Below are 19,954 nucleotides of genomic sequence, written 5' to 3'. Positions count from 1 at the left end.
ACACCCAGCATCCCGAGACACTGGATAGTGTTGGATTCTTACCAACTAAAAAACCCCCATTTTGGAACTGCAAGTTTTCAGAAGTTTCTTCTTTGAAACTTGTGGTTCCGTCTAAGAATGCGTCAGATCCGGCATCCGTATGCCATCACATCACATTCTCTCCACACTAGCCGCTTGCTAGAATGGGCATCTTAACCATAGAGAAAGTAAAATTATTATTATATTATTATTAAACAATTATTTTACTTATTCTATGGTCTTAACTAACTAACCAGAGACAAGTAACTTGTGAGCTCTGTTGTGAGTAACTTGTCTCTGTCTGTAACTAACTAGTAAATAGAAGTTTGTTTTGATTAACGTAACCTCAAACTAACTTGCGCATGTCATTTAAGCAAGGAGCCGATTGCGATATATGCGCTAGTTCTAACCATAAGCCTTGTTCTATGGTTCTAACCTACTCGTCTTTATCTATGGATCTAACCTGGTTTATTATGATTAAAACAAAACAGAGTTTCGGTTTTTACAGCAGCAAAACTACTTTTTACTTTTTAAGTCCTATGGTTTAGTTCATAATGTAACACATGATATGTTTCTTCAACTAATTAATCTCAAAATACAAGGAAGAAAACTTCGTAAAATTGTAAGTATATATGCCAGTTTAAACTGGTGAAAATCGTTAAGAATCTTGAATTGCTTCAAGAAAAGTATGTGTTATTTTGAAACTGCTTCATAAACTTGTATTAGTGATTACTCTAAAATTATTAAGGCAATTCTGTTTATTTTATTCTCCGTTTTTGTCAAAGTATTTTTTAATTTTCAGCTAATTTTCTGCATAGTTATTGGGGCCTGCATGTCAGCTGTGCTATTGAATCGACATTTAAGGCAAATACATAAACAAAGTATTCAATAAAAATGCCATTCACTGCAGACGCAGTTGCTGCACAACAAGTACAAGAAAGACTAAAGTCTTTATTTACCATAGTTCAGGATATTGAAAAGAAAAGGAATATTTGTGAGCAAAGTATAAATACCTTGCAAAGATATAGCAATGATGATAAAGGACAGAATATTCAGGTACCGTATTAATTATTAGCTATTTCGAAACTACCTAATTTGTGAAATTAGTAGTTTAACTTACGGGTTTTACTTACAACAGGGTTTTAACAGGCGTATAACGGATACATTTTAAAATTACCTTTACAGCTCTTAAATGCTTACAAACCTATGACAAATTAAACAGCAAAATGTGGAAGTGCAGTGTTGTGTGTAAAGTGACAACTTTGTGTGTAAGAACAGAAAACTCACTAGCCCAGAAAAAAATGCACAGTACTTAAATTTATTTCTAAGAGATCAATTTGTCCAATAGATCTAAACAGAGTAAAATTTTTCATTGTGTAGTCGATACACTTCAACTGAAACGATTTAAACTCTGAATTCTGTTCACACTTTCCGAGATGCAGAGATTGTTGAGTTAAAAAAGGACATTCACAATTTCACGTTTTAAGAGGAGCAGGGTGAATAAAAGTCATTAAGAAAATATAAAATTGTTTGTAGCTACTTATTGGCAGATAAGAGATAAGAGAAAGAAGAAAGTGTTTTCTAAAATGTCAGTTAATTTCTTAAATTATTTTAGCAATTCATAAAACGGTTGCAATGGATTCCATTTTCACCTATTGAAAATTAGTAAAAATGTTTTGTTTATCTTTAACAGAACTGCTAAATAAAGTGTTATTTATTTTCAGAAAACGAAGTCACTTATTAAAACTGCAATGACTCAGACTGAAGCAGAAAGGGATGTAATTGAGAAAGCTTTGCAAAAAATCCATGAAATTAGGCACATAAAAAATGAGAGAAGAATTCAGGTAAGTGGATTATGTGACAAACATTTTCACATAAAAAAATTACGCAACGAAACGACCTGAAGTGTATAATTTAAAGTTAGACCGTTTAGAATAGAAATGCACAAGTCGCAGTATTATTCTTGAAGATGCACTTTTCAATCTTGTTGGTTTAAAATGCCTCGCATTTAATTTTTTGCACATATTCATAATTCAGCAATATTTTTTCTAGGCTCGAATATCTGCTGCTAACAATGAGTCAATTCGGATTGGAACTTGGATGAAAATGTTGCAAAGTTCAGCTCAAACTTTGCCACTATTTGTCGGAAAATTAGGAGAGAAGGCTCCTCCATTATGTGGTGCAATACCTGCAGAGAGAAGCTATATTGCGAAAGTAACTATATTTATTTTAGAAACGTTTATTTCTAGACATAATTAATGAATAATGAGTAAAAAATTAGATTTCTAAAGTTTCCTCACTTTGTGTTTCTCAGAACCACATTTTACTCCAAAGTGAGGGCATTTTCACGTTAATGTACGTTTAAAAACATTAATTATGGCTCGTTTTGAAACGCTTAATTATTACTTATTAGGTGGGAGAGATGGTTGCTGCTTTAGTTCCTGGAAAGGGAGATGAGAAGATATGGATTTTGGCAGAAGTAGTTTGCTACAGCGTCGGCGCTGCTAAGTATGAAGTTGATGATATATTAAAAGAGCAAAATCAAAAAGGAAGACATTCGCTAAGCAAAAGTAGAGTTATACCGTTACCGCTGATGCGGGCTAATCCTGATACTAATCCGGAAGCCCTTTTCCAACACAGAACATTGGGTGAGTGTTTTAATATAATAATTGAAGTGAATTTTCCCGCGCTAATACCAATACATAATATCAACACAAGTCTGTTGCAAGTTTTGATGCGTCTAGATAATATAAAAAAAAACTAATAAATTCTAAGGATTTTAGCAGCGGTAAAGAAGTGTTTTCTATGTGTAATCGCCTCTTAAACAAGTTACTAGTGAGAGTTGAGAGCAATGAAGCTAATTCGGAACGGTTCCTAAATCCAATTTGAGTTCTAATGCTCAAGCTTTACGTTTTAAATCACCCTCAATTAACGAACATTAGAGTCATTCATGGGATGAAATTTTATATTATGTTTGAGCTTTGCCGGAGTACGAAAAATATGTGCACATGAGATTTTGGAACATCCTGAGCGGGTCATGATTATGTAGGGTAGTAGAGAGTAGACGTGGCATAACGCCAGTATTATAATGGTGCGTCCACACCACACGAAGTTACTTGGTGAAACGTATAAATTGGACTATGATCAGTTTACTGCTTAAAGTGTTCAAGCAATTTGTATGTGACCGGTCAACGTGGACATGATGTTGCCGCATTACAATTTGGTCTCAATTGGTCGCTGTACTTGATAGTCGAATTTAATTGGTCGCATTTGAAGAAACATCCCTATTTTTATCAGATTGTGTCTTTGTATCGCGGGTATATTTATTTACGCAGTATTTTTTAACTGTTTTTTTTTATTATTATTAGACAATAAAGATGGAATTTTGGCGACTACTGTTAATGACGTATCAAGTTCTGAAGACTGATTTATAGTGATGAATAGGGAAGCAAAAAATTTGAACTTAAAAATTTTTTTTTGCCATACTTATGTAAAATTATAAATAAATAAACATACTAAATTTGTTCGGATTAGTAAATATAATAAATTAAATCTTTCCAAATTGCTGAGGCAAAATCTTACCGATGCCCGTACTGCAATACAACTATTTATTAATGCATTATTCGTAGTTTCAAAAAGCACATATCAACCAATTTGTTTTAATTACTGAACTATGAACTGATTTGATTCGCTTAGATTGCTTAGAAGATTCAGTAAGGAAATTTGCTGAGCAGTTAATTCTTCGTTTTCCAGTTATGGCGCTTTTTCCTCAAACAACTTGTTTCTACAAAGCGCTAATCAATAAACCTCCAACCAGTCATTTAGACGAATATGAAGTGTTATTTGAAGATCCATCTTACCCGGAAGGATTCAGTCCGCCTCTAAGCGTCGCGCAACGTTATATTATTCCCTGCAAACAGAATAACCGAGGAAGTTCTACTGTGGCTGCCACTTTGCCAGTTGACGAAGAGAGTGATAGCGAATCGGACGCAGCTTTGTCCAGATAGACCAAACTTAAGATATAATTGATATATTTGTTTAACCTAGATATACAGGGTGTGCCGTAAGCACGTGATTAAAAGGGTACTGCGATATTCTTTGGAAGACGATCTGACCTAACTTTTATTAACAAAAAATGTTTGGCTCAAAAAAGGTCATTCGAAACAAATTTGTGAGATTGACTGACAATTAATTTATGCTTCGTATCACGATATTTCCAGTTAATGTCTACATTGTTTAGTGCCGAGAAAAAAGAAATATTTTTTTTCGAAAAAACTATGAATGCTGCAAGATTTTAGAAAGAGCACAAAATTGTGAAGAAATGATTAGTACATCAACAACAAAAAAATTAGTTGAATTCATGCACTAAATAAAACGTTTTTGTACCACGACACTCACACAAAAATTCACCACTTGTCCAAAACGGATGAACTCGATTGTTTCATCAAAATATGAATCTTACCTAAGAACAAATTCACAGCGAGTTTCACCAAAATACATCATACCATTCTCCCGATATTTCAAATAAGATAATTTTTTTGAAGAACTTTGAACATCAATTGCATAGGAGCCAGACATTTTTTTGTTATTAAAAGTTAGGTCAGATCGTCATCTTTTGATGCAAAGAATATCGCAGTATCCTTTTGATCATGTGCTTACGGGACACCCTGCATGGAATTCCGTTATGGTATTACTAGAACTGTACATACTTAGGCTGTAATGCAAGAATTTTAAATAAATCGTAATTTTTTCCGAGCATCACATGTGTTTCATTTGAAACTTATTAAAATTGTTGGAACATTATATTAATACGTATATACAAAAGTCACAGTTAATGTTAAAGAATCTGCACAGTCGGTCTTAAATCTAAATACAGAATAGATACAATAATTTCAAATTGTTGCCGTTTCTGCTCTAATTAGAATGAATGAGAATATACAGAACAATTCAGAACTTCAACTGTTCTCGTGTACACTGTTATACTTCAATTTATCTGCAACTATGATTCACTATAGAGCCTTGATATAAATTTAGTGTTTCGAGTTCTAGCCTTGCTGATAAGGATTAATAGATAGAGAATATTTATTTATCATGTTCGTTGCAAAACGATCGTATTTATTGATTTCGAAGTAATTAATTCATTAAAAAACACGTTTTAAATTTTATAAAATTTCCTATTGAATTACTGATTCATAGACCTTAAGTTGACACTAAGAATTTATATTTTATCAATCTTATCCATTCAAGTAAATAATTATTGGCGGAACTATTTGCGAATGTCAGTTGCTCAAATGGAACTCTTTGGTTTAGTGGTAACTAAATGTAAAGTAGGTTGCACTTATCCTAAATAAATAACATTATAATTAAATGTTGTGTTATTTAAGTACGTCTAGAGCATCTACCGTGTGCGGTCTATTTTTATTTACATTTTTTGTTTCAACATATTTAAGTCTGTAAAGTAACGGTATATACATTTTCAACTTTTATAAATTGCAAATAATTTATTCTACAAAAATTTAAAATATAGCTCTTAGTAAACATGAAATCTATCGAGTCATTGTCATTCAACTTCGAGCGCGTGGGCCTGATAAACTGGAAAATTTTTAACTTTACCAGTTTCAATACTTGCTTGCTTCTGATCAAATGATAGATGTTCTAAGCGCACTTTAAATAATTGTATATTAAAGACTAATTTACCACTTTATTTTGTAATAGCTAATAACTGGTCAAAATATCTACATGCGCATGTTCTTTTCCAAACTTATAATACGCTAAACACGGAAAATGTTTCATCAGCCATAGTGAATGTCGTTTCACATACCCCATCAGCTCTCTCACCAATCGAAAACGCATCAGGCTTGTTAAAAAAACCAAAAAATTTACCCTGAATTTCGCTCCCTTACTTAATCTGCGATACTCCTCGTTTTTCTCGTTAATCGAAGATAGATTGTTCTTGAACATTGTTCTCAAATAAAACAGGAACGAGGTAAGTTCCAAAAAAGGGTTCATGGCCCACAAGCCATCTAACAAATATGTACTCATGAGGATGAATCGCGAGTCTTTTTCTGCTACCTCGGGTTCCATTATCCTCTTGAGGACTTCTTCACAAATTGCACGGGTTTCTGCTACTGATTCTCTGCATATGTTGAATCTAAATAGAAAACAAAACGGTACATTATCGTTCGCAAAAGCCATTAATCATTTCTATTGTATGTTTATGATTTTACATATATTTCCAAATGCTCATTAGTTTTACAAAGACAGCAAGCAATATATATTTCTTCGCAAAATAGGCTATCGGTTAATTGGTTGATCTGTGCACGCTATTTATCGAGTGATACTGCTTAATGACTTGATTCCAATTATAGTTTACATGTTTTGCAATTGTTGAATTCATTAAAAATTATTGATTTTTCTACTTACTGGTCTTGAATTCCAAAAGCATAACCCAACACCCTCCAAACATGAATAAAAGATTTCCATCCTTCTTCATCGTCGTCATGAATTCCTAGAAACTTGCTTCTAGTAACGACCAGTCCCATGAATCCCCATTGCGCTAATATCATATCTGTTTGGTTTATCCCGAAGTTTAGAACCTTCATAGCTTTTTTGCTAGCTCTGTTGTGTTTCGCTTTGACCATTTTAACGGATTCCCATAGTCTAAAATCCGTAGCATGGAATTGATAAAGTGTGTACTTAAGTACGTAATATTCAAATATGAAATAATTGTTGTAAGTGCGTACAAAGAAACATTGTGAAGAACCATCCGAAGCAAAAAGACAAATTTGAAAGACTTTCATATAGGAAACTAGCAATACTATTTGAAAAACAAGAACAATAATTTAGCACAATTTAGTGAACACGATCCATCAGGAAAAGAACGTAGTTCGAATTGACGGTATTTTTTAAAGCTTTTGAGAGTTTCTTAAAGCTTTTGAAAATAAAAATAAATAGATACTGATGCTTGACTGCTGTGGCCATATGGTCGGTTTTTGCGTCTTTTTATCTGTGAATTATTATCAATATCCGTATTAAAATTATTAGAAATTTTTTTGATAACTCAGGTACTTAATTTTATTAAGTACTTGAGTTCTAAAATTATTTTTTTGCAGTTTTTGATAAAATGTGGTACAACACTCAAGTAATAATACAAACATAACAATAATATAAATTAAAAAAATGGACATCTCATTTTTAATAAAAAACATTTAAAAATTGGAAAATTACACAGACTTTGTCTTTTAAATAACTAGTCATTAAATAAGATAAGTAAATGACGACTTACCTACTGCCAGGTTTAAATTCACTTTCATACCAAACAACAACGTGAAAAATAGTTGACATGTATCGTTTGTAAGCAGACAAGTCACTACTGGACTGTTTGGTCATGGACAGTATGGCTAATGCGGATTTTATGGATAAATCAGCGAGCAATCCCAACAAACTGCCCAAAAACATACCAAAAATATGTTTGTGATGGAAAGCTTGTCCCCTGGAAAAAAACTTACCATTTTACGTTTTCAAATTTAATTGAATCTTAAATTAAACTTGAGTCAATATATAATTAGTTGATAATTTTCAATAATTTACCGAGACGTAACATAAACAGTTAAATATGAACTTCTATAGATTTTGCAAATAAAAATGTAGAACAATACTTTTAAAATTTTCTCTGACCTTTTAAACAAATCCTCATCGTAAAATGGTGGCAATCCATCATTGTTGAAAGATTCTACAGAATCATCGCAAGCAGCTCTGGTTCCTTCGGAAAGTAAATTATCGACAAATTCCTTTGCGAAAACGCTATAATCTGAAACAGATTTCCTCAGTAACTTATTAAGTTATATCAAGTTAAACCTTATAAGAATAGCTAATAAATTACAAAAGTGATGAAAATCTGTTACTTCTAATAGCGTTAACTTTATGTGCAATATTTTATTGGCATCTAATTTCCTTACAAACAATAGATTTTATATAAATCAATATGAAAAATACCATATAACGAAAGAATTCCAGTTAAAACCAATATAATGTGAGGGATTTAAAAAGGTATCAAATTTTCTGCTTATTGTATTGAGTCTTTATCTGTGCTTGCCTATTGCGAAAAAAAACGTCTCAAATGGCGCAACATTAGTAAGTTATTTTGAGAGCGTTTGTGAGTGTGTTGTCATACATTTTTAATAAGTCTTGATAACTATATTTATCTGGAGTGTGTATTAGTGTTTAATATTTTTTCCTGTTAACTGTTCAAGTGCTGCTAGAAAAAAAGACAATAATACCGTATGCAAAGCGCGGGTCAAGGTATTTGAGATACTTAGTATATGACATTAGACAAACAATATTTTAATAAAAGCGAAATGGCAGTGTAATTATTATTAAAGTTGCTGCTAAAGAAATTTTTATTAAAAAAGCGAATACAAATTTTGGCAATCGCTGGACTGAAGAATCTCTCTTGGCCACTGAGATCCCCAGATTTCATCCCTGCAGGTTTTTGTCTTATGGGATGGATAGTAAGTATAAGTCGTTGGTTTATGCTTCGAAAGGGAATATAAAGGATGTGCTACTATTTGTTTTTTCTTTATTTTGCAATTAAAATACTTCCCTTTTCCCCTCTCCCCCTACTCCCTGTAGAAAACCAATATCCTTGATTTCCATACCAACTTTTTATAAATCGATTTTTTCAGTACCGCCTGCAGTTACTCGAATACTTAAAATTAATTGAACAATAATTGATTACAGTGTCGTTTGTGCACCAAATAATTTTATTCCTTATTTTATACGGAATGAATCAAGGAATCCATCGCTTGGGCATATTTTAAAGAATGATTTGCTGTTATTTCCTTTCTGACTTGGAGCATATAAAAAGCGATAATAACTTGCCACATTTTTTTGACTTTTTAGCTAATGTGATAACATTTAATAAATATTTAATATAAAAGAGGTAAATATTGCAAGAAAAGCAACAGCACATCATGACAACATATGATGATTTATAGTCATTTCGTAATTGGACAAAAATTTTAATCAGAAATTAAATTGTTATTGCAATTGAGATTTGTAATGAAATTGAGAAATTTTAAATACTCTGCAGAAAATGTGTGTGTTTGTCGAGTACATTAATTAGAACACGTAGCTGCTCAAAGACTCGTTTATAGCGGTTTTCTGGAAGTTTTGGTCGTAGAAGCTCCGACCTTTTTAAACCATTTATATTAGAGCAACCAACAAATGTTTGTATAATCATAAACTTAAAACAATGGCATTTTTTATTTACAAAGTTAACAAACATGCAATTAAACAACACTCTCGAGTAATTGTTTCTTATCATGTATTGTGTTGGGTGATTATCGTTATCAGTAATTGAGTTGAAGTTCAGACTGTAAATTAGTGCTATGATTTGAAGCGGAATGAGGTTCCGTTGAACTTCATACGTCATTACGTAACGTACATACAGGGTGTATCTGATATTCACGTTTTTTTACTGAGTAATGTTATATGAAGCAGATTTCGGGCTAAAAATGTAGTAAAATCATTTACTGTGAACAGTTTGAAAAAAAAATGTATAAATGCGACTCAGACATTTTAAATTGTGCTTTTGTACTTTTTTTTCTTCTATATAAGAAAAAATCGATCACGTGGTTCCGAGTTATATACCTTCAAAAAATGGAAGCTTTTTGCAGGTTTACACAGTAATTGAAAATAGGTTTTTATTGACGTATATGTTGATTTAGGGTCTGCAGGTCTGTATACTATAGAATTTTGGTTTTAAACCCACTTTTTGCTTCTAAAACAGGGCGTCGAAAATAACGTACATATCGTTGGAAAGTTTTGAAAAATGTGCGCTCTGAATAAATAAACAGCAAATGACAATAGATTTTTTGCTTCATACGTATAATATTCTCCTTAAAAATGAAGTACCTACTAATTTTTCTTCAGTTTTCAGTCAATTGATCTGGTTTGAATTTCACAAAAAAGTCTTTAAAACTGCCTCTATTTACCCAATGTAGGAGGTACCTCAAATAGTAACAAAAATCCCTAGTAAGTGTTCAACAATGGAACACCCTGTATAAATGAGAAATTCCTTTGATCTTTGTTTTTGCATCATCAATCCGGAAGTCTACGGCGATAACAGGTCATGGTCAAGTTGGTATTAATAGTAAGTTACCAGTGATGAATTCAAGTATCTAGAATAACGACAGCGATAAATTGTTTTTTAACTAATTTGAGATAGGCAGAGCAGGCGATAATATAGGCGGTCCCACAAATGAGCTTTTATCCGTATCTTGAAATGCACAAGGTAGTAAGGGCTCATATTTGAAAAATATTTGCAAATATACAGCGTGAGTTATAATTTTTTAAGTTTTTCTATTGGTACAACCTTTATTTATTTTTTCTTTTGAATTTTTGTGACAATTTCAATTACTTTTAATTATACAAATGATCGAAACATTAATTATGTTCATGATACTTGTAAACCGGTGATCTTTAATCATAAAATTTTTAAATTTGGCAAGAGATAGCAAACATGCCATATTAAAATACGGATTAGGATAATTTGTGTTAATATTAACCGCGATCACAATAAACGCTCCAATTAGCATATTTTCAAACTGAAAAATTTCTGCTGCCTATAGTTTGCAGTGTTTTATTAGAAAAAATGTGTGATAGTCAATATTTTTTAATTACGAGCTCTTACAAACTTCATCCTATGGAAAATCTTATTTCGAAATAAATAATACAGTATGAATATAACGAATAAATACGATCGAGATACCTCTACATGGTTATGAATACCTTAAATTGCTTTTTATTCCTAAAACTGTTCTGTCGAAAACTGGAGCTTTAGGGAGAAATTTAAATCATACAAGAATGTATGTGGTGAGTCACATAAATTAAATCATATGTTCAAGTCCGATTTTTATTTGTTTTGTTTTTGATACTTTCACTAACTGTAATTTAAAAGCAATGAGAAAAATTATTACAGAACCAACCAAACGAGATCAACAAATAGCGATTATTTATCATACATTTTCGATTTTCGAAAGCATTAACTCCCACTTCTATATATTGGTTTGCGCGCTTCAGCAATTTTCTCCCGAACGATGATTCTTTCTAGTAGACACTGCAGCATTAACGTCCACTTTCTTAATCAATAATCTAAAAATCTAATATACTTGTTCGTTTTTTTTAAGGGAGTGAGGAGGTAGAGAGTTTTAGTTTAGGGAAGTGGTGATCTCGGTGGCCAAAGAGACGCATTTAGATGAGTCTAGATGAGAGGGGCACTTTATCCCTATTAACGTGGCCATCTAATTCCAAAGAGCTATAGCTAGAGCTATATATAGCTTCCATTAGCTAATAGTAAAACGACGTTGAAGTTGTGTTCTTAGAAATTTAACTCCCATCATCGATCATTATTGCGACAATTGATAATTTCATAACCAGTAAACTGCGATCCCGCAAATAAAATGCATGTAGATAAAATGCATGAGTCAATTAATAAAATTTTAATCTTCGCCGAAATCGTCTTCTTGGATATTTATATTTATTGCACATGAAAAGCCTGCAAATATTTTGGCTTTAGTGTTCTCCGAACCATTGTTTGTAAATCTTAAAATCCAATTGCAATACGTATTTTAATTATCTTCTTCGCGTGTTGGTTTTTAGAAAAAAATATGTCATTTGGATCAAAGGTTGGAGGTTATCCTAGTTAAATTAAGTAACTTTTTTGCTTTGTTGGTTTTACAAGAGTTTTATGTCAGTTTTTAAAATATAATTATTCAATTGTATTTGTGAGACAAAAATCCCCAATTGAAAATATGAGCTTACTTTGGCTTCTTAAACGTACATAATCTTTAAATATGTCATTTTCCTCCTGAATCGCCCAAAATGACAATTCAGTATCTTATTGTCGATTCCACATGTATTCAAGCACATACTCTATGTGTGTTTACCGTAGCATAAAGTTATTTAAATAAAAACCCAGAAATTAATACTGCTCTGTAATTTTTCTTTAGATTCTTTTGAAATATGTCAACATAATTTGGTTCACTTATTCGCGAGTTTAACTACCGATGGTGGCGCTGCGAAACGTCAAATTACTCGTCGAGTGACAGTTCAGACTTGTCAGACTTGCTTATTTATTGGAGTTGATGACATCTATAAAATAAAACAATACTTACACGCTTTTCGATCTGTTTCTATTCCTCTAAAAGCTTGCAAAAGTTGATTAAACACCAATGTCAGTAAAGCAGGTGTCAAATTACTACTTGTAGTTTTAATTTTAGCCACTAGGGGCCGTTTGGACTTTTAAACTCGCAACAGATTAAAATGTTTTGATGACAGTTCTGGTACAATATTAAAAATCAATTTTTATTTTGAAAAGTTTTAATTTATTTTGTAGTCCTTTCTATAAGACAACAAATTATTAGTATTTAGATATTATCGGTTTTTTTTTGTAAACTGAAACTAATTATAACACAAACTAACAGAAACTAAATCAAAACATACATAGAGTTAGATACTTAAATTAGAGACTTTTTCTGCAAAAAGACTGTCAATGACTGCAAATGACGATCATTAATAAGCAAAAAAACTAAGAACACTAATAAATTTCGTCTGATCCGTTCAGAACATTTTCTTCAAGAATTGCTTTTTGTGGAATCAAATTTATTACAGAAGTAAACTAAAAAAAGGTTCCATTTTCTGCAAATATAAGCTATGCTATACGGTTTCGGTACTTAAACACCTACCTACAATATTTTCGGTTACTTCGATCAAAACTTCTCCTTTTTGAAGCGCCGTTACCATATTTCGGACGAAAATATCACTTTTTGTCGACATTATTCCATGGTTTCTATAGCTGAATAATTTTTTGCCACGCAGCTTATTAATCGAAGTTCCGATTGTTTCTCTTGTAGTTTTTGGTACCATCGTACTATTCGTTAAATCGGTTTTTGTAGAAAACCGATTTGAGATACCAAATAAGATAAGAGATATAATTAATAGAAAGTGGGTGGTGGCCTTTAAGGTTGCGTATCAAATTTCATGTCAGTTGAAGTTTTTGATTTTAAATGTCGGTAGATTTGCTTTAACTAGCGCGCGTCATGGACAATGTAGCAATTAAAAATAAATAATATAATCAAAAAAGTATGCGTTTACAAATTTGTAACCTAGAGCGAACGGAACTATCAACTTTCGGATAAAGCATTCTTGGGTTCAAGTACATCATTTTATGTGTAGTTTCTTAAGCGTTTAGAGTTTCCATGAATCACCCTGTATATTCGTTCCGGTTAAACTTCAAACTTGGTTAATCTCGAGATTAACCAGTTAACGTTAAGTTTCGCATAAATGTAATTATGTTAATCTCGAAAGAATTTAAAATTATCTGGTCAATGTCTAGTTCAGTCATTTCTGCCTGTTCATGTTGGTCACTTTCTGAGTACCAGGAATACTTTTTACGTGAATATCAGTTAATATTTAATTATTAAGCTAACTTAATATGTGGACATTAACCAACGTAACATGTTATTTTGGATATTAACTGGGTAATATTGAGATTAACATAGTAATAAACGGGTTTTGATTTTTTAATGAAAAAGCAAAACGCATTCCGTGGTTAGTCTTAGCCTTCTAATCGTCTTCAAATCAAATTTTGCGCCAAACAAATTGAGTAAAATCAAGTTGAGTGATCCGAGATACATAAATATTTTATTTGTGTTTAATGTGCATTTTATCATTTAATTAGTTGAACATAAGTAAATATTTATATCATGTACGAGGCGTGGGCTTATGTCATGAGCCATAAGCTTGTGTTCTTAATATAGCCACTGTTGTTTAACCGAACCCTGGCAATGAAGATTAATATAGAAAATGACTTTTGACACGAAAAAGAAACGTTTCATTTCTACTCTAAAAAGCAGGTATTTTTCTGATTGAAAACGAGGCAAAAACTGATAAAATAGGTACTGAAAAGTCATCAGACAAAAATGTAATTTTTGCTGGGTTTACGTGAATATCATATAGGGTTGCAGTTTGTTTATGACCGTGATATTATTTGGTGAAAGATGTTTGTTGAGGTCTTTGGGTAACTTGATCAATAGAAAGCGGCAAAAACACTGTTTATTTAGCTAACGTTTTAGCTATATGTAAGCCATCTTCAAATAGTTTAGAGCTTTTCTGTCATGAACAAGGGATGAAAGGTAGGATATCATTAGTATCTTTAGGTAAAAGTCTAAATCAAATGTCTAACTCCAAGAGAGAAGGTTTCAAATATGATATTCCCTTATAATAAGTATGTTTCTCCAACTAGATTGTATTCACGATTTGTTAAATGAGCCAAAATCTGCTTGATTCAAACAAATATTGAATGACAAATTGATTGATTGATTGATTGAATTGACGCAAGGACACCCTCGACTACGACTCGGGTATCAAACGCCGTCGTCGTTCGAAAAACGACATTTTTTGATTAGAAGATCATAAAAATTTAATAATAAAAAATCACTTTTCTTCACTGTTCATTCGTTTTACTTTTACGCACATTGTGCGCAAAAGTAAATGTGACAAACTGAACGTGTCACTGTCATTATATTTTTAAAAGCATTTTCATTAAAAACTAACCGACATGCTTTGTGACAAACTATTGATCATAATTTAAAGTTCAGTGACAATTTGGAAATTATAACTTTGTTACAAGTTCAGTCTCAAAGACGTTCTAATGGTGTATTTTTCTGCGCTCGCCGATGTTGCCACACACAAAACACGATCTTTTTAAATAGAGCAAATGTTATGCAAAATATGCAACTTATACAACCAGCATACCGTGAATGTAGCACTTGAATTTTCAACACTCATTGTTTCACTTATACAGTAACGTCCGCTTATAATAAATCCGGTTATAGTAAACTTTCGGTTAAAACGAACTTTTTTCCTTTAATTGAAACGTCGTCCATAAGGAACAACGTATTTTTTTACTGGTTATAACGAACTTCCCGATATAACGATAACTTTTTAGGTTAGTTGTATAGTCACTTTCCGTTTATAACGAACTTCCACGCTCAGCAACACCAATCGTGCGGAGTTGTTTATATTAATGAGAGCGAGAGACAGGCAGTGACTTGTTGTTTTTTGCCGCGTTATGTATGCAAATCGTTTTAGAATGGAAAAACAAAAACGCAAAGCTTTTTCACTAAATGAAAAGTACGAGATTATTAACAAAATAAAAAGTGGAGTAAAGTAGAGTGACATTTGTAAGGAATTAGCACTTGGAAAGTCTCCTGTTGCAACAATATGGAAAAACAGAGAAACATTTTATCAGCGTATGACAAAACAAATGTTAGATGTAGGAAGTTAAAATTATCTGCACATGAAAAGGTTGACAAGGGTCTTATTAAGTGGTTTACTCAAAAAAGACAAGAAAACGTTCTCATAAGTGGCAGTGTTTTGCAAGAAAATGCTAGTGAAATGGGGAGTAAAATTAAAAACAAAGAGTTTGCTTGTTCTAAAAGTTATGAAGAGCGTTTCAAGAAGAGGCATAATATCAGTAGCGGAAAAATTGTTGGAGAGTCTGCCGGTGAAAAACTCTTCTTATGAAAATGTTAGAGGCGAACGATAAAAATGATACATTTTCTATAAATCTCTTAGATGCAGTCAATTTAATTCATAGAGCTTGGCAAAAAGTTAGCCGAAAAACCATTGCAAATTGCTTTGCGCAAAATAAAATGATTACGAACCAGACGATGAAATTTCACTTAACGAATGGTTAGAAAAGTATAAAGACTCTGACTAGGAGTATGACACAGACGAAGATGTCCCAATGTTGTCGAAGAACAAGTTAAAACTTGGCATTCTTACAAGAGAAATGTTGACCGATGAGCAAATTATAGACTCCGTAACCTCATCTACAACTTTAAGCGATAATCAGAAAGATGACGATTTAGGTGAAACGTATTATACTGTAGACACTAATTCTGTTCCAACCATTTCTGAAATGACAAAAAAAGTGTCAGAAACTCGGAATTTTCTACAATCACGCCAAGTTCCGAATCATATCTGGGAGTCATTTTGTGATCTTGAAAACTACAAAAATAACATCTATTTTTGCAGCAGAAATGTACAAACAAAAAGTACAGACTTCAACAAACAAAAAGTACAGACGTATGAAGCAGATTTCAAATTTAATTTTGTTTATGTTTTTGTGTCCTTTTTAGTCATATCTACTAACTTCTACTACTCTATGTAAAAATAACGAAATAAAATGCACCACGTGTTTGTGTATTATTATTCGCTTATAGCGAGCTCCGGATATAACGAACCAGTTTTATTTCATTTTTCAAGTTCGTTATATCCGGACTCAACTGTATATGTTTACAAAAGTACGCTTTTAAAAAATTACAAACGTTAAAACGGGACAATTTCAGAAGTGGCATTGACATCAGATTTCAAAATGAAGCTGACGCCTTTTATTTTTGGCTATTTTTATTTATTATAACTTATGATTCGTGTTATGTCTTTCATTCGAATTAAAAATATTGTTCGATACGAGGGCAAAAATTCGTTTTACAAACTCTTGACGGATTGAGACCCTCGACTTCGTCTCGGGTGTCAAACGTCGTCGTCGTACGAAAAACGACACTTTACGCCCCTTGTATCGAAAACTACCACTTGCCATATTCCTCTGCAGTACTTGAAATATAATTTGCAATTATCCACTTATCATTTTTATTTAATATTATCTGCTTCGACACATATTTACGAAACGAGAAGTAATTTAGAAATAACCGAAATTAGATATCTAGTCCTGAGTCTGAGGCCTTTGTAATAATCATTGAAAACAATAATTACCCCGGATATTTAATGAAGACACTTATTAGATCATAGATTCTACAAAATATGTAATTACTATTGAAATTTAAACAGAAATCCGATAAAATATTACGCAAAATAAAAATATTTATGCATTTTTAGTATAAGCAAAGCATTCCTCTATCTATCTGTCTATTAAGTTTAATACCAAATTAATAGCTTCTTTTAAATTGGATAACGAAAGAATAACACGCAATTAAATTCATGTATTTTAACATTGAAAAATGTATTTTGTAACAACAAAATATATATTTTAAAAATGAAAAAAAAAATTTTTTAATTCATTTTCTCGTACTATCCAAGTGAGTCTCTATCAGTTCTTAAAAGGAATGACGCCAATATTGAATCACCCTGTATACAGGGCTTTCATTTCAAAACGAGCAACTTTCTAACGGTCAGCCCTTTGCAACCAATTGTCATTACTTTAAAATTTCAACACACCCCCTACCGAGTGACCCAAAGAGAATAAAGTTCTCTAACGAATGATGGACGAAAAAGTAAAATCAGATCCTTGGTTCAGGAATTAGAACCTAAAATGTCTCCAATTAATATAGGAAAATTATCGACGAAATATCTGGTAATTTATTGATTTTACGTTTTTAATTTATTTTATGAATTGTTGAAAATGTCCGCCGTTGTTCGCTTAATTCGGTCTGATTTTTTAATTTATTTTAGTACTTTTTCAGAACTTAAGCCTTGTTCTATACACACAAAGGGAATATAATATTGCATCAGATTCAAATTAATTGAGTAATAAGTAGGTAATAGGTACAGGTATAATATAAAATGGAAAGGGTGACTTATTTTCCAAAAGCCAACTAGACATTTTTCAGAAAGGCACTTTGTCTAATAAACGTTTTTGATTGGGTGCCAACAGTATGTTTAATTTCTGCAAAATTCCAAATTTGCTCATTACATATAATGTTTACAAAATTGTTTAATGCTCGATGACGGCTTCTGCACAGTTGATTTATATTTTTTAATGGTATATTAAGCATTTTAATTATGACTAGCTGATTAGTACATTTTTGCACAAAAACTTGTGTAAAATGCATTTAAAAAAACTCTTTTAAATGGTTTAGGTAGGTATAAAGGATTGAAAACCTTCAAAGGCATTTGCTGAATGCTTGATATTAATTTCATCCACTTTGAGACTTAAAATAAATTTACCTTTAGCTTTATTGTGCATCGGTGGCCCATTGTTTGTTGGTTGGCCCTCACTGCTTGCATCAAAAAGACGTGTCTTGCACATATTTGCTTTTTTTAGAACAATTTTGACATTGATATTGAAATAGTGTTTATAATATTAAGCGTATTTCACTGGAATATTCTAAACAGATATTTACAATTATTGCTAAAGAACTGAAAAAGTGAACCGAATAGCGAGTAGTCAAAAGAAGGGAGAGCAAGATCAGGTTGCTGTCTTTGATCACAAATATTGAGGGTTCTCTAGTGGGGACAAGCTATAAATCAGTTTCGCTCTCAGATTAGCAAATCGACATCTGATAAAAAAAAAACACTTAACTCGTGCAAGATGAACTGTGTGGTGAATTTCCTTCACTCGTCGAAGTCGATAATTTCAATTTTCGAGAGCAATTTTACGTTTTAAGATAAAGATCGTAATAATTTAATATGAAATATGTTCAGACTGAATTATAAAATTAACAAATTAACTACGGAATAATCTAGAATAATAAATCGTATAATTTTGGAAACATTTTGGGAAGAAGTTATAAATTTAAAATATCATAATAAAGTAACAGAATAAAGCAAAAAAATTATTGGAACAATTTTTCTGATAAAACAGGTTTTAATAATTTCAAATTTATTCAACATTTAGAAGATGGAAAATCGTATTGTTTAGAAATAATAATGATTGATTGTACTTGGCACTCACAACAAGAAGAAATTTAAAATAGTGAATAATGTTTACAGTTTTATTTTTGTTAAGTTTTATTTTGGTGGAAATAGCGCTAGTATAAGTGAAAAGCGCAAATTACCGTGTGCGTATCGCAGAACGGTAAAATAGGTACCCGAGGGATGAAATCCACTTTCATTTCCTTACAAGCCAATTCGTTTTAACTCCGGCCTATGCGTTAATTAGATTATTATTAATCTTGTTTGGGGGATATAAATTTCACTGGATTTTCTATTTTCTTTCGTCAGCGATTTGCGTCAGCTGCTAACTAGCGAAGCATAATTTTGTTGTTCTCCTGTTTATAATTTAACTTAGACCCACGCAAGTAAACAAATATATTTTTATTACATAAACGGTTTAGGTATATGTTTATACTGGGTGTCCCACTAATAATACTAACATTGATGAAAGACCAAGAAAAATTTTCTGCTTAAGCCGCAAAAAATCCCTTTCATTTAGAAGTTTCGAACACTAAAAAACTCTTCGCTAATATTAATAGTAAACATCTTTAATGCAAAAAAAATATGCTACATAAAAGAAATAACGTCAATTAACAAAATAAGTAGTATAAAATAGCTTTATTTCGTCTAAATGGTTAGAGATAGGCAAAAAATACCGTGGTTTTTTATGCAAAAAATATTTGCATGTACAGATCACCATCATCCATGTTTAGATGTGAGAGGTCTAGAAATCAAAACAAATGTTTTATACCCATGTAAGATGCTTAAGAAATTAATTTTCAATAATAGTTAAAGTATGCACGTTTTGTACTACTTTTCTTTCCATACCAGGTCGATCTGACTCATACAAAAAGTAGTTAAACAGAATTTCTAATCTGTTTCTGAAATGGATCGTTTTCGTAATGCATGTTGTAATTGTTAGATGCAACACTCAAACCAACGAATGATGTTCGTAAATTTTTGGAATAGAAATAACTACAGGGTGATTCAAAATTAGCGTCATTCCTTTCAACGGGTGATATAGGCTCACTTGGAGAGTACGAGAAACATTAAAAATTTGTTTTCGAACATTTCTAGAAGATATTAACAGTTGAAGATCGAATTTCAACTTTGTTACTAAGCATTATTTTGAAATTGTTCCATGTTTAATTGGTAGCATTTTGGAATACTTAAGCATTCAAAAAGAAAAATTACGATC

General features: G+C 31.8%; 2 protein-coding genes across 2 annotated transcripts; one reads left to right on the top strand and one right to left on the bottom strand.

Annotated features, from left to right (window-relative positions):
• Window positions 1–6: 6 nt before the first annotated feature.
• Window positions 7–4,119, top strand: LOC109540516 (SAGA-associated factor 29). Its single transcript, XM_019908937.2, has 6 exons — window positions 7–640; window positions 821–1,074; window positions 1,743–1,862; window positions 2,071–2,232; window positions 2,432–2,666; window positions 3,772–4,119. Exons 2-6 carry the CDS (start codon window positions 913–915, stop codon window positions 4,023–4,025), a joined length of 933 nt encoding a protein of 310 aa, XP_019764496.1. The 5' UTR covers window positions 7–640; window positions 821–912; the 3' UTR covers window positions 4,026–4,119.
• Window positions 4,120–4,806: 687 nt separating this feature from the next.
• Window positions 4,807–18,343, bottom strand: LOC109540515. Its single transcript, XM_019908936.2, has 5 exons — window positions 18,049–18,343; window positions 7,696–7,828; window positions 7,304–7,510; window positions 6,442–6,678; window positions 4,807–6,169 (listed from the first exon to the last, which is right to left on the bottom strand). Exons 1-5 carry the CDS (start codon window positions 18,128–18,130, stop codon window positions 5,734–5,736), a joined length of 1,095 nt encoding a protein of 364 aa, XP_019764495.1. The 5' UTR covers window positions 18,131–18,343; the 3' UTR covers window positions 4,807–5,733.
• Window positions 18,344–19,954: the final 1,611 nt, after the last annotated feature.

This window comes from Dendroctonus ponderosae, unplaced genomic scaffold (genome assembly GCF_020466585.1).
Source record: "Dendroctonus ponderosae isolate FM_Combo_2020 unplaced genomic scaffold, Dpon_F_20191213v2 Dpon_F_20191213_6, whole genome shotgun sequence".
NCBI classification, from domain to species: domain Eukaryota; kingdom Metazoa; phylum Arthropoda; class Insecta; order Coleoptera; family Curculionidae; genus Dendroctonus; species Dendroctonus ponderosae.
This window is presented reverse-complemented; position numbering and strand designations above follow the sequence as displayed.